Source organism: Porcisia hertigi, chromosome 31 (genome assembly GCF_017918235.1).
Source record: "Porcisia hertigi strain C119 chromosome 31, whole genome shotgun sequence".
NCBI classification, from domain to species: Eukaryota; Euglenozoa; class Kinetoplastea; order Trypanosomatida; family Trypanosomatidae; genus Porcisia; species Porcisia hertigi.
This window is the reverse complement of record NC_090590.1, coordinates 84,113-97,850: the sequence shown is the minus strand read 5'-3', so window position 1 is coordinate 97,850 and position 13,738 is coordinate 84,113. Positions and strand designations below refer to the sequence as shown.

General features: G+C 55.4%; 3 protein-coding genes across 3 annotated transcripts; all 3 read left to right on the top strand.

The window, feature by feature from the left end:
• Positions 1–1,606: 1,606 nt before the first annotated feature.
• JKF63_03772 (uncharacterized protein) lies at positions 1,607–3,133 on the top strand (the record flags this gene model as incomplete). The annotated part of the gene is made up of 1 exon (XM_067899770.1): positions 1,607–3,133. One exon carries the CDS (start codon positions 1,607–1,609, stop codon positions 3,131–3,133), a length of 1,527 nt encoding a protein of 508 aa, XP_067754976.1.
• Positions 3,134–5,473: 2,340 nt separating this feature from the next.
• Positions 5,474–8,887, top strand: JKF63_03771 (uncharacterized protein; the record flags this gene model as incomplete). The annotated part of the gene is made up of 1 exon (XM_067899769.1): positions 5,474–8,887. One exon carries the CDS (start codon positions 5,474–5,476, stop codon positions 8,885–8,887), a length of 3,414 nt encoding a protein of 1,137 aa, XP_067754975.1.
• A 711-nt stretch (positions 8,888–9,598) lies between these two features.
• On the top strand, positions 9,599–13,018 carry JKF63_03770 (uncharacterized protein; the record flags this gene model as incomplete). The annotated part of the gene is made up of 1 exon (XM_067899768.1): positions 9,599–13,018. The coding sequence occupies one exon, from the start codon at positions 9,599–9,601 to the stop codon at positions 13,016–13,018; it is 3,420 nt and encodes a 1,139-aa protein (XP_067754974.1).
• Positions 13,019–13,738: the final 720 nt, after the last annotated feature.

Below are 13,738 nucleotides of genomic sequence, written 5' to 3'. Positions count from 1 at the left end.
GGAGATTTTGGGGGAGTCCTGCATATGGCACATAATCCCACGGTCTTGCGTTTCCTTCCGTTTTCGTCCCCTTCCCTCTCTCTCAGCGGTACTGCTGGCTGCTTGAGGAGCGCCTCTAACGTCTCTCTCCACCACCTCTGACTTTCCCCGGGTGTGTGCGTACTTGAATCGGGGGCTGCTCAAGTTGGAAGGGGCGTAGCCACCGCGATGCCGCTGAGCGAAGCGTGCGAAGTGTGCGTGTGACGCCTTCGTAGCCCTCCTCCACTTCTGGTCCCTCGGACCCGCTTTGCGGGCGAAGGGACTTGGGGTGCGGCGGTGGGGAGGAGGGCTGCTGCCATCTTCATGACTCGCTCACTTCTGCTCAGAGAGGCGAGCACAGGACGAAAAAAAAAACGGTACGGGATGCCGACGAACTACCCTCCCTTTTCGATTTCTTTTTGAGCTCTCTTTTACGTGCATTGTCCGCCTGCTCTCTCTCTCTTCTCTCTGATCCCCCCCCTCCCACCGGTAATGGTTGCACCCGTGACTGCTGACCCCTCCGTACGACGGTGTATTTCAACGTGCGGGGGAGGGGGGGGGTGCGACATTGAGATCGGCGCAGAGATGAGTCAAATGTTTTCTTTTTTTTTGCATCTCCTTTTGGGTGTTCTTCCTCTTGGCGATGAGTGTCATCGTCGGCAAGCAAGCCATGCAGCTGCCCCCTCAAAGGCTGGTGCGGAGAAAATGGAGGACTTGGGACGTGTTCGTGTTGACTCTTCCCCTCCACACGCTAGACTGTGGCGGTGGTGACACGCACTGCTGGGGGAGGGACGGGTAAATAATTTTTTTTCAGAAATGAATCACTGCGCGTGCATTGTGTCCCGTGCCCCCTCTCTCTTTCTCTTTCTCTTTCTCTCTTTGTCTTTGTCTCTATGTATGTATTGTGGTGTCTCCCTCTGAAAAAGTCAATATAGAAGCGACACAAGAAGAGTGAAGCGGCCTGAGCGCTCCTGCCAATGCCCCGCTGGGACACAGTGCGTCTAGCGCGGTGCTTTGCTCTTCAGAGAGTGTGCGCGCACAAATGGCGTCCTCCTCTCTTACAACGGCGTCCCGGCGTTTTCCCGCCTCCTTTTCCCGTGGCCACCGTGAGTGAGTGGCCTCGGAGTGATGTCGCCCGGTCCCCGTTTTGCTCCATGTGTTTTTCTTTTACCTGCACTTTCATCACACTTATTCCCGCTCCCCTGTCCCACCACCCCATTCCTTGCCCACGCGCGTACCATCACCTGCCCACTGTATTCGGCTGGTATGTACACGGATACCCTCTGCCATCGCATTCCATGCCCCCCCCTCCCCTCCCCCCTCTCATCGATACGCAGTAACGCCTGAACACACACACCACGTGAAAAGGGTTCGGTAATACACACACCGCAGCAGCGCGTGAGTCACACGAGGAATACACAAAAGTTAACGCCGCGCCTCCATCCCCCCCCCCCCCCACTCCCTCCTTTTCGTCCTTCTTTCACAAGTCAGCGCAGCGCACAAAATGCCAACCAACAGAGGCGACTGCACCAACAACAACAATGCGGGGAATCGGTGGCGCGTGCCAGACGCGGTGACTCCAGGAAACATGCCGGAGGACCCCCCAGAGTACGGTGAGGACGGGCTGCACATCCTGAACAATGACGGCAGCGAGGAGTGCCTAACAGATGAGATAGTGGTGGGGGCTGATCTCGCCGATGCCAAAGCCAAGAGGACCACGGGGCTGGAGTCGAGCTCTTCGATGAATGAGCGAGAGTCAGCAGCAGATGCAGACAAGCAGCAGTCCACCGATATGGACATTGCGCAGCAGATGATCGAGGCGGACCGGCGCGAACGTGAGGAGCGTGTGTGGCGTCGCCGCCATACCACCAACCCCGTGCTGCGAGCGCTGCAGGTGATCATGCCGTATGGTGGCATCCTTGCCTCGGCCTTCAGCATCGCCAGCTCCACCATTGGCGGCGGCATTATCGGACTCCCTGCGGCCTTTCAGATGAGTGGGATGTCGATGGCGACTATTTACCTGGTTGTCGTTGTGACCATGGCGGTGTATTCCTTTGTGCTGCTCGCCATCGTGTCACACAAGACCGGGCTGTACAACTGGGAGATTATCGCGCGTCGCTTGATGGGCCGCGGCTGGGACTACTTCGTCGTTTTCGTGATGTGGGTGCTCTGTTTCGGTGGGGATGTGTCGTACATCATTGCCCTCAAGAGCATCCTTACCGGGTTCCTGTCTAACTCGCCGACTGTCTCGGACTACATCCAGTCGGAGTCAGGGTACCGCCTCGTCACATCGGCGCTGTGGATGCTCGTGATCCTGCCGATGTGCCTGCTCAAGGAGATCAACTCACTGCGCATCATTTCGACCGTGGCCATCCTCTTTGTTGTGTTCTTCACGATCACGTGCATCATTCACTCCGGCCAGACCCTGCACCGCCGTGGCATGAGAGACGATCTCGTCATGTTCCAAACTGGGAACACCGCTATCAACGGGCTGTCAAGTCTGATGTTCGCCTTCATTGCCCAGGTGAACGCGCCGGAGATTTCTCGTGAGATGTACAAATTTTCCGTCCGGCGCGTCTTCATGTCGGCGCTGCTCGGCTTGTCGCTGTGCGCGATTTTGTACTTTCTCACCGGTTTGTTCGGCTACCTCGACTTTGGTCCGGAGGTGAAAGACTCCATCCTGGCCATGTACAATCCCATGAAGGATTATCTCATGGCTGTTTCGTATGTGGGCATGATGCTCAAGATCTGCGTGGGCTTTGCCTTGCACCTGATTCCGTGTCGCGATTGCGTGTACTACCTTGTGGGCACTGAGGCAGCTCGTGTGCCGTGGTGGAAGAATGCCATCCTGTGCGCCGTACAAGCAGCAGTGGCCCTCGTTGCCGGGCTCTTCATCCCACGCATCACCACTGTCTTTGGTCTACTGGGCGGCTTTTGCGGCGGCTTCGTGGGCTTCATTTTCCCGTCTCTCTTCATGATGTACTCTGGCGGCTTCTCGATCAAATCCGTTGGCTGGGGCCACTTTGTGGGCACCTACGCGCTGCTGCTTGTTGGTGTGATTGCCGTAGTGTGGGGCACCAGCGCCGCCATCCACGGTGCTTTCCTCTCGTGGTAGCCGTGCCCTGTGTGTGGATGTGCACCCGCGTTTTTCTTTTTTTTTATGCGGGCGCGCTGAAAAAAAAACGCAAGAGGAGAAACACTTGGTGAGCGGCACCGATGACGCTTCTCTCACGTTTTTCCCTCTCTTGGACGCGAGAGGACCCCCCCCCCTCCTCACCCTACTCTCGTATCTCCCTGGAGTCACGCGCATTTATGCAAGTCGTCGCCCAATCGGCTGCCACCAGCACACACGATGCCCTCAAACGATACCGCCGACACCGCGCACCCACCCTCACGCAGAAAGTCCTCTCTCCCCTTTACTTCCTTGCCTCCGTGCGCACTCTTGTGGTCCTCAGCGGCACGAATTCGTGGTCTTGTATTCTCGCAGCTGGAGCTCCGTCTCCCTGGTGCTGCGGGAACACAAGTGCGTTCGCCGCTGCCTCTGTTTCTAGCTCTCTATGGGGAGGCTCTAACTGGACGTTTTGGACAAGAGAGGGAGTTCAGGGAGAAGGAATGCAAGAGGCACGGGTCGCGGGGCGTTCTTTTCGATGGAAACAGAAGGGTGGGGCTGGGTGTTAGACGAGTTCTCCCCGCTCTACTCCACTTGAGTGAGGCGTTAAAGCCTTCACTCCCGGTGCTCTTGCGCACACCAGCTGCTCCTCCACCCACTTGTTTTCCCATGAAATGTGAGTGTGTTTTTCCCTCATTCTCACCTTCCACTCACTCTTCCTCACTCACTGTGAATGTTTGTGGATGAGTTTGGTTTGTTTCTTCCTCCCCCCTCCTCCCCCCCTCCTTCTACATTTCTTTCTCGACTCCTCCTTTAAAGCAAACCGACCATCACTTGGTGCACTTGCCCTACTTGAGGGATCCCCCCTCTCTCCTCTTTCTTTTTTTTATTAACGTCAGATTGTTTAAAAAAAATGCTTTTGGTTCAACGTTTCTTTTTTATTGTTCCAGCTCTCCTGGACTGATAACTGCTGGTGCATATCTGCGGGCTGTCTTGATCATGAATACGGATGTTCCTCTCGATTTGGGTCTCTGCAGCAGTGTGCCGGTCATCCTCCGTTGCGCCGCATCGACTTGTCGGCATCCGGAGGAACACAGCGGGTGGGGCAATTTCGCTGTTCATCCCTTCCCTTTGCCGCTGCGCTCTGGGGACTATACGCGTATCGGGTATGGTGGTTTGTGTCCGGGTTTGAGCGCGCGTGGAGTTCGACTCCGGTGGGACCTCTCCCTCTCTCCGTATTTCTGTGTTCCGCCCCTTTCTCACCCCTCACCTCCCACCCCAACGTCGCTCTCTTTTCTCAGCGATTTGTGGCGTGGCGTTGATGTCGTCTCGTTGTGGCTCCGACCCGCCGTTTTCTTCTTGTAGCCTTTTTTTTGCTTGTGGGCACGTCAGGGTGAACTGGTGGGGGAAACGATAGACCATTCTCCCCCCCCCCCAATCCTTGAAATGCTCAGGCATAAGTTTTCGCCCCTGTTCCCCCACCCACCCCTTTGCAACGTCTGTGTCCGAGAGAATGGATGGTCTCACCTTTTTCTTCCTCCACCTTATGAACACCGTGGCCAGTCATCCCTCCCTCCCCCCCTCGCGCTTCCACATGGACGATCTTTCATCATCGAGGGTGTGGGTATGGTCTTGAAACTCTGCCATGTACAACACAATCATCTCAGGTGTTGAAAATGTTTTCTTTCTTTTCTTTCTTTTGTTGTGCAAACGCGGTGTGTGTCGTCTGAGTGCGAAGTCTGTACACAGCCCCATTCACGTTGGTGTAATGCAAGTGCGCAGGAGAAAGGGAGCCTTGCCTGTATACAGATTTAATGTGAATCCCCGTGGCCTGGCCGTGGCGTGTTACCCCCCTTTTTTTGTCGATAAATGTTCACCCTCAGTGTTTTCGGTGCATGGTGTTTAATGGACACCAGAGAACTCGACACCCCGCCGCCCTCGAACAAAGATGTCCCCAAGTTCTTCGGTGATGGGCTCGGTCAATGGAGTGGCTGGCTTCTGCGGCCGCGCTCACGCGGCTGCAAACGGGGCCCCGAAATGTTCCCTCATTTTCCCAACCGCAACCACTGTGATTTCTCGTTTCATCGACTTTGCTGACTGACCGCGGCAGTCTTCATTTGTATAGCCGCCTGTCTGGAGGAGGGAGGGAGAGTACCACGTGGGGGGTAGAGATTTCTCTCTTTCCCTTCCCCTTCCCCCCATCCCCACAACGCCGTCGTCGTCGTCGTTGCCCGCTCCCTCGCCTCTTTTGCTCATCGGGCATCTACAGCTTCTCTTTCTCTCTACCCCACCTACCCACCCCCCTCCCCATCACGTATCGCCCATTGTACTACTCTCAGTGACACAATGGCCTCTACATACACCTCTCTCCGTGACTTGGGCGCCGTCGCCATCTCCCACCGTGGCGAGGTGGATGCGGTAAAACGACATCTGGATATCAAACACGGCTACTTTGACGCCTGGATCTACGGCTTCCTCGAAAACAAAAAGTTTAACGTTGAGGAGACGGTGGAGAAGCTGCATCGGCGTTTTGCTATGGAGGTGAATGAGCTCGCCTCTTACGAGCTGTCGGACTTCATGCGAGAGTCGATGCGCGCAGGTATCATTAGTGAAATCGGGAACGACAAGGCGGGGCGTGTTGCCTTTCTCGTCAACACAAAGCGCGACCACCCACAGGCAAAGCTTCGCCAAGAGCAGCGCCGCTCCTTTGACATGTTTGTGAGCTACGGCACGCGCTTACGGGAGGAGAACAAACGTTGCCAGATGGTTATGCTCATCAACCAGGAAGGTGCGAGCCTTTTCAAGAATGTCGACATGACCTTCCAGGGCGATATCGCGCTGCGCATATCAAAGTTTTACCCAGGGGGTGTGGACAAAATGTACATCTGCAAGATGAGCCGTACTCTTGCCGCCATAGCAAAGCCCATCTTCAAGCGCCTCCCCGGCATTGTGGCGGATCGAATTCAAATTATTGATGAACATGATATCAAACAAGGCGTGCTGCTGGACCTCTTCGATGAGGAGGTGCTGCCAGTCGCCTTTGGTGGTAAAAACAAGTGCGACGACGAGGAGCACTGGTGCGCGTACGCGGATCGGGTGGAGAAGTACTACGCGGACCTGAAGCGGGCGGTCAATGAGCGCGGGCTCACTGTGAAGGATTACGAGCTGGAGTGCCTCGGTATCCACCCCGCGACAGCACACGAGGGGAGCGGCGCCCACGGTACCGCTGCGGCGACGTCCCATGCGGACACTCTACTGCAGTCAGTGCGTGACTTCCCGGCGCAACTGCTGTCGCACGAGCCCTCGACCAACTTCGCTCCAGGTGACCCCATTTGGCCGAAACTGCTGGGGGATTCACAGGCCTCGTTGCAGCACATCGCAGACGCAAGCCAGAACCTTGACTCGGATTTGAAGTCGCTCAAGACGTGCTTCACAGAGGGGTCGTACCTTTTATCGCCAGAGTACCATGGCGCTGATTACGGAGAGGCCGGTGCGGGGATGACGATGTCGTGGGCGAAAGTGGTGGCGCCGTTTCCAGACAGCCTTGCACTCTTCTTCTTGGATGAGTTGCTGCGCTGGCGTACGGCCGTCGAAAGGAGCGAAAGCGGAGAACGCTACAAAATTCTTGACAGCTTTGTCTCTGGTCTCAAAACGACCACCGAGCGCGGCGTTCGCGGGCTGGACGTATCGGATCGAAAGTGGTACGTCGGTATTCCCTATCCTCTGCGCGCTCTCTATCGCACCCTCCTGGTGGCTATCACTGTACTTAACACGGTCTACTTCCTCGCCGCTCTTGTGTTCTGCGTTGTTTTCTGCGCCGACATCATCATCACCATGTTTTTTGCCTCTTTTGTGAAGCCCGGCTACGTTTTCCCGCTGAGCGCGGTGCTGCTCATGGTGGCCATCCAAGGCGCTTCCCTCTGCACACGCGCGGCAGACTGCATCTTGGCGGTCTACCACCGCAACGTCATACCTCCTTTTGAGCGCCTCGGAAGTTACTGGGGTGCGATGGCGGAGGTGTCTCTGTTTTTTGTGATGTTCATCACCCAATTCGTTATCTTCTGTGTGTACGCCGTGAACGAGAACCCGCTGCGCGGCCTTCAAGTATCCTTCGCGACCGGCTGGATGAGCACATTGTTCGTGATCGTTTTTATGCACGTATTTTTCTTCACTGGTTTGCTCGCCTCCCCGGCGGCGCGTGACGCGGATAATCGACTTGCCGCACTTCCTTTTTTCCTTGCCTTTAACTTCGGTAACTCCTCGAAGGAGCAGCATCGAGAGCCTGACGCGCGCTTCATGCTCCGCACTTCCTCGTACGTCATCTGTGGCATCCCGCTGGTCGTTAGCATGCTGTTCGGAATCGCCTTCATCATCAGCCGAATGGTTTCCCTGTACGCCGCCAACTTCGCTTCGGCCGTCATTGCGGCGTACGTGGTTCACTACTACTCCGATGCCCTATCGAATACGCTGAGTGGGTCTCTGTTGCGCTTCACACTTTGGATGATGGTCCTGGCGTGGTGCTATGTGACCTTCGTCCTTGGCTTCCTCCACTACAAGAGCAGCTACGGGTCCTCAGTGATTGTCGTGTCGACACTGAACGGGGTCTTTGTGCTGTTGGCTCTCGCCTGCCTGCGCCGCTCTGGCCAAAGCTGGCTTCTGCGGGTCGCGTACATGATTGTCATAGCGTACATCTTCGGCTGCTGGATTTCACTGTTTCCTCTGGTGGGCTGGCGCATTGGACTGTTCTGCTTTGCTATGATGTTCCACAACGCGTTGAACATCACCTTCGCTCCCGGCACCCTCACCGGCATTCACGCCTCGTTTTTTCTCGCCGCGGCGGTGGTGCTGCTTGGCGTCTCGTGCACGCTGCTTGGCTGGTATGGCACGACACCCACGACGACAAAACCGCAGAGCCTCGCCTCTGTTTTACCCACCGATGCACCGCTGTCGATGTTGGATCTCTATCACCGCTATCCCGTCTGCACGCTGCAGATGGGCCAGGACAACTCACTCCGTGTGCTCGACATCGCTCTGCTGAACGAGCTTGTAGGCGCCCGCACAATAGATGCACTCAACGTCGACTTGAACAACTGGTTCGGCCCTCGCGGCGTCATCTACAAAGGCCCTGTGAGGGAGTTCAACGGGGGCGATATCCCATGGGAAATGCATGAGTTTGTGTTGCCAGCCATCACAGACACAACTGTCTTCGTGCTGAGAAACCGATACGCCATATCGTGTATTGTGGCCATGATGAACTGGGTTGACGCCATCGCCTTGTTTCCACTCTCTATTTTCATGCCGTACGATTGGGTGGATACCGTAGTATTCGTGATGTCCTTTGCCTCGCGGATGATCCCCTTCGCCACAAACGTTGTCGTGGACGACATCAGAGATTTTCTGCACCTCAGACAGAGCCAAATGCAAACCACCACCCTAGTCACTGGCAGCGGCGTAGCGGGTGGCGTCCTGTCTGCAGCAGCCGCACAGGCGAAGACGCATGCCGTTGTGTTTTCTTCTCCCGGTCTTCTGCATTGCTCCCGCAAGCTCGGGGTGCGCTACGATGAGTACCACCGCTTTGTTCTCTCCATCGGCGCCTACCACGGTGTACTGAACTACATCGGTGGTCAGGACTCCACCATTAGCCAGCGTATCCCGTGCGGTGGGACAGCTTTTTACTGCACACGGCCGCAGTTTTTCTCCGAGGCATTACTGGCAGCCTGTGGTGACGCAGAAGGTCGTAGGCACATTCCCTCAACATGAACGCCTCGAACGCAATCAGCCTCCCCCTTCTTCGTATGTAAGGATGTGTCTGTGCGAATGTGCCGGACCGAGACGAAGCGGTGGGATGGATGGGTGCCTCTGCGATACCCTGAATTGTTTTGTGTGTATGTGTGTGTGTGTGTGTCTCCCTCTTTATTTTTTTTCCCATCTGCTTGCGTTGATACAGTCAAAGCGAGTGTACCCCTCTCCCCCCTCCTCTCTCTCTCTAACAGTTTCGTTGTGTGTATGTATGTGTGTGTGTGTGCTCCGTGTGCGCAGGAGCCATCGCTTGCACATCCCCACACATTTGTGTGTGTGTACACTTCATGTGTTTTTTATTGATCGAAAGTGAGAAACGAGTGGAGGAGGAACAAACGAAAAAAAGGAAAATGCGGGCGCTCTTTTGAACATCTTCGCCGTGGGGCAGCCAGACAAGGAGTCTTTTCCGCAGGTTCTCTCATTCAATGTCATCTCCCGTGTATGAGCTGCGCCACCGGCTAATAGGGGTCGTGTGTTGTCTTTTTTTTTCCCATGCTCCCTTCCCTCGTCTGTTTCAGCTCTTCACCCTCCCCCCCTCTGCCTGTTCTGGTTCCTCCTCCACTCTCTCTATTGCCCATTTGCCAGAGTGCTTCGCTGGCATGTTGTGATGAGCTTCCTCATGGCTCCCCTCACATACGTCTGTCTCCCGCTATTGTTTGACTCTTGAATGGGATGTCAAATGCACCGGTGTTGCTCTCCATTGGCCTCGACGCCGTGGCCCACCAGGCGGAGGTCGATGAGGTAAAGCGGCGGATGGCAATTCACCATAACTACTTTGACTGCTGGATTTACGGATTTCTGGAGAACAAAAACTACAACATTGATGATGCCGTAGCAAAGCTGCGGCGCCGCGCCGAGTTTGAGCGGGAGCAGCTGGCGACGTACAATGTCACGGACTGGATGATGGAGAGTATGCGCAAAGGCATCATTCAAATCATCGGGAACGACAAGGCGGGTCGTGTCACCTTTTATGTATCGACAGCGCGCGACAAGCCGTCAGCGGCGCGCCGCGAGGAAAGTCGAATGAATTTTGACATGTTTGTCAGCTATGGCACACGGCTGCGGCCAGAGAACCAGCGGTGCCAGATCGCCATGCTCATCAATCAAGAGAAAGCCAGCATGATGACCAATCTTGACATGACTCTTCAGGCTGACATCGCGTTGCGCATTGCAAGGTTCTATCCGGGATGCGTGGACAAGATTTACATCTGCAAGATGGGCCGGTTACTCGCGGCGCTGGCAAAGCCGATTTTTTCGCGACTGCCGGCGATTGTGTCTGATCGCATCAAGATCATCTCCGACAGCGACATCCGTAGCGGGAAACTTTTGGAGCTCTTCGACGCCGACGTGCTCCCGGTCGAGCTGGGCGGAAAAAACGACTGCGATCGTCAGGAGAACTACGACCGTTTTGCCATCGACATACGTGACTACTTTCAGCAACTTAAACAGGCCATCATTCGGGGTGAGGGTGTGAAGGAGTGGGAGTTGAACAGCCTCCGCAGTGCTGGCTATCTCGATCAGCAGTCCCAGATGGCTGCGTTGAAGCACAGCATCATGGAGCCCTCCGCTTCCCAGTATGAGCAGCCCCTTGGTAGTTCGTATAAGATAGGCGGGCCTCCGTCGTTCATTACAAACGACACCATCACGGTACGATCCCTCGCACCTCATACGCCTGTCTGCCAAGTTTTCGACATCGATGATGACGCCAACCTGATCACGTTCGGGACGGACAGTGTGGAGTTGCGCGCCTCCTGGTCGCGAGGCCTGGCGCAGCGCAACAACTCCTCTCTGTTGAGATCACCGCAACGGGACCTCTTCATCGACTACGTCACTCAGTTCATCACGATCGAGTCTTTTTTCCGCCTCAACCTCGCAGAGATGCACGAGCGGGAGTGGCTGCAGATTGTGCAGTTGGAGATAAAGGATCGGTGCACCTTGCGGCGGGAGTGGAATGTGATGCAAGGCGACAAACTGCTTGCCGGGCTACCGCCATCCATGCTGCAAATAGCGAAAGGGTTTCTGTGGCTATGTCTCATGGTTACCTCCTTTTTTTTCCTTGTGGGCACCTGCTTTATCGTGGTGCTCGGTGTCATCACACTCATCAACATTTTTTTCGCAATGTTTCTCAGTCCGTTCAACGTTTTCCCCTACGGCGCTGCCTTTGTCGTCGTAATGTCCCAATTCGTTATTTTTTGTTCTCGCGGCTTCGACGTGGCCCGTAGCATGTTTCAGGGGCGTGTCGTGCAGGCGCTCAAGGCGTTTGGTGGCAAGGCCCTTCTCTTCCAGTTGGCCATCAGCGTCAGCTGCAGTAGCGCTTGTTTTATTCTTTTTTGCGTCATGGCCACTCGCTATAACGTTTTGATCGGGCTGCAGTACAGTCTGGCATACGGATGGATCGTCGCCGTGTGCCTTATTTTCATGCATCACTTGATCTTTGCCTTTGGCTTTCGGTCATTCAACCAGCGCTCGTACGTGCACGGAAGCCGGCAAAATAACGCCGAGACAACCCTGTACCTCCTCATGGAGGTCGAGATGGGCGAAGACCACATCAAAGAGCGTTGCCCCCCGGCGGAGGTGATCATGCTTACGGTAATGGGGGTGCTGTCGGTGGCCATGGGTGTCGCGTTTATTGTCGGCGGTGGCCTCTTTTTTTTATGCGCCGCCGTCGTTGCGCAAGCGGTGCTGCTGCTGCTCTGTGCCGTCTTCACGGCTGCGCGCAACGTGGGCTCCTCGTCCGACATTGTGATTAGCTGCGCCTTTTACGCATCCGTCTTTTGGATGAACACTCTCTTTACCCTCACCAAGAAAGGCTGGAGTGGAGACGGGAGTGGGGCGATGCTGTCGGTGCTCTTCATAATGACATTTTTTCTCATCACCGGGATGGTTACCGTGTACGGGCCGTGGAGCGGTGTGGTGCGCCGGTGGCTCTTTCGCATCTCGTGGCTCCTCCTGCTGCTCCACCTTCTTGGTTGTGTGGTCGCCCTGACGGTGTTGAACTACCGCCTTGGCCTCTTGGTGCTGGCGTTGGCGGTGCACCTCGTGCTGTGCATCCTGCGCACAAACGAGTCGTTCAACAGCTTGGGCCTGTTCAGCATGTCTGTTAGCTTCACACTGGCGTTGCTCGCCTGCTGCCTGATAGGTCACTTTAGTCTCACTGACGTTTACGAGGGCTCCGTCAGTGAGCAACTGTTGCCCAACTATGCGAGTCGCTTCAACACGGCCGCCATCTCGCGGTGCCCGACGACCACAAATCGGACTCCTTCAGAGCCGCTCATCGGTGGCGCTAACGTTTTGGTCTCTGCAAGTGTGCAAAGGGCACATCGTGACGCGATGCCCCCACTCTGCCTGATGCAGTTCAGCCCAACTCTCGATGTTTCGGGCATGGCCCTCTTCGCGAAGTTGGGGCTCAACAAGGATGTAGCTGCGCAGGAAGCAGATCTCAACCGATGGTTCCCCTCTTTCAAGCGCGTGCCGATCCCCAAAGTAGGCGCCTCCGCTCCAATACATCTCGACGCTTTCCGCGAAGAGACGGCTACTGTCAGCACCACCGTCGTTACGGCACGTCCCGGCGACGACCTCATAGCTTTGATCGAGTCCATGACGATGTGGATCGACGCGTACGCGTTTTCGTTCCTCTCATTCCTTATGCCTGCGTCGTACGCTGATTGCGTGTTGCCTTACTTGACGTTTGTGGAGGGAATGGTGCCATTGCGGTGGAAGCATTCCCTTGAAGACACCGCAGTCGTCGTGCGCGAGCTTCTCGCTGGCTTGGATGGTGATCACGAAAACGTCTACGTTGTTGGACACGGTCCTGTCGGCAGCCAGGCAGCGGTAAGTGGCCTGCGAGCACAGAATATCGTGCGCAGCGTTGTTTTCTTTGGTCCTCCTATTGTTCCCTCGAAGTTCGACTTGGGGGTCAACGCAGAGGCCATGGCACAGCGCGTGCTCTCAGTGCAAACCATGCAAACCGTGTTTTCTACCTGGTACCTGCGCATTGCGTCTACGCAGTTCATCCCCTGCAGTCTCGGTGACATGCCGTGTGATTGCATGGACACTACGATTGAGAGGCTAGACGAACTCTGTCGTCATTGAAAAAAAAATGGGCGCGAGGGGGAGGGGAGGGGAGAAGAAGAACACGAGAAAAAATAAAAAATCGAACCGATTGTCAACATCCATAATGGGGGAATGGCCATGCACAGGCACCCGCTAATTCTCGAGTTATGTCCTTTGGCACCGATTTCATTTGTTCTCCCTCCCTCCCTCCTCTCTCCTGTAGCTTTCGGTGTGTGTGTGTGTGTGTGTCTGAGTGTGAGCTGCGTGCCCTGTCTACTTCCCACTCTGCCCCATTGGAGTTCCCGCTGGCTGTGTGCCATCGGCGGGTCTCTCCAAAAGGAGCAAAGCAAAGGGAAAGTGTCCGAGTTAGGCGAGCGGTTTTACCCTGCACCACACACACACACACACTTATTTTCGGATTCATTTTCTTGCATTTACAGTGCATCTGGTACTTCATTAGACGTGTGAGGAACACGCATCTATTTGGTCGCGTGTTATGTGGACGGCGGCACCCTCCCCCCCCCTCCCCTCTTCTCCCCGACTCGGTACGTGAGTCGATGAATGGTGTGTGCAAGGCAGGTGATTCCCTGGTAGATGACATCTTCGTACTGGTCCCACCCCACAATCTCACTCTCTGTCCACACATGCTTTGTTTGCTTTCCGTCTGTGCACAGTACACGCCCTGCTCAGCGCTTTTGTCTTGGGTTTATCCTTTTTTTTTTATATATAAATATATAAATATACACCGACACAGCAGGG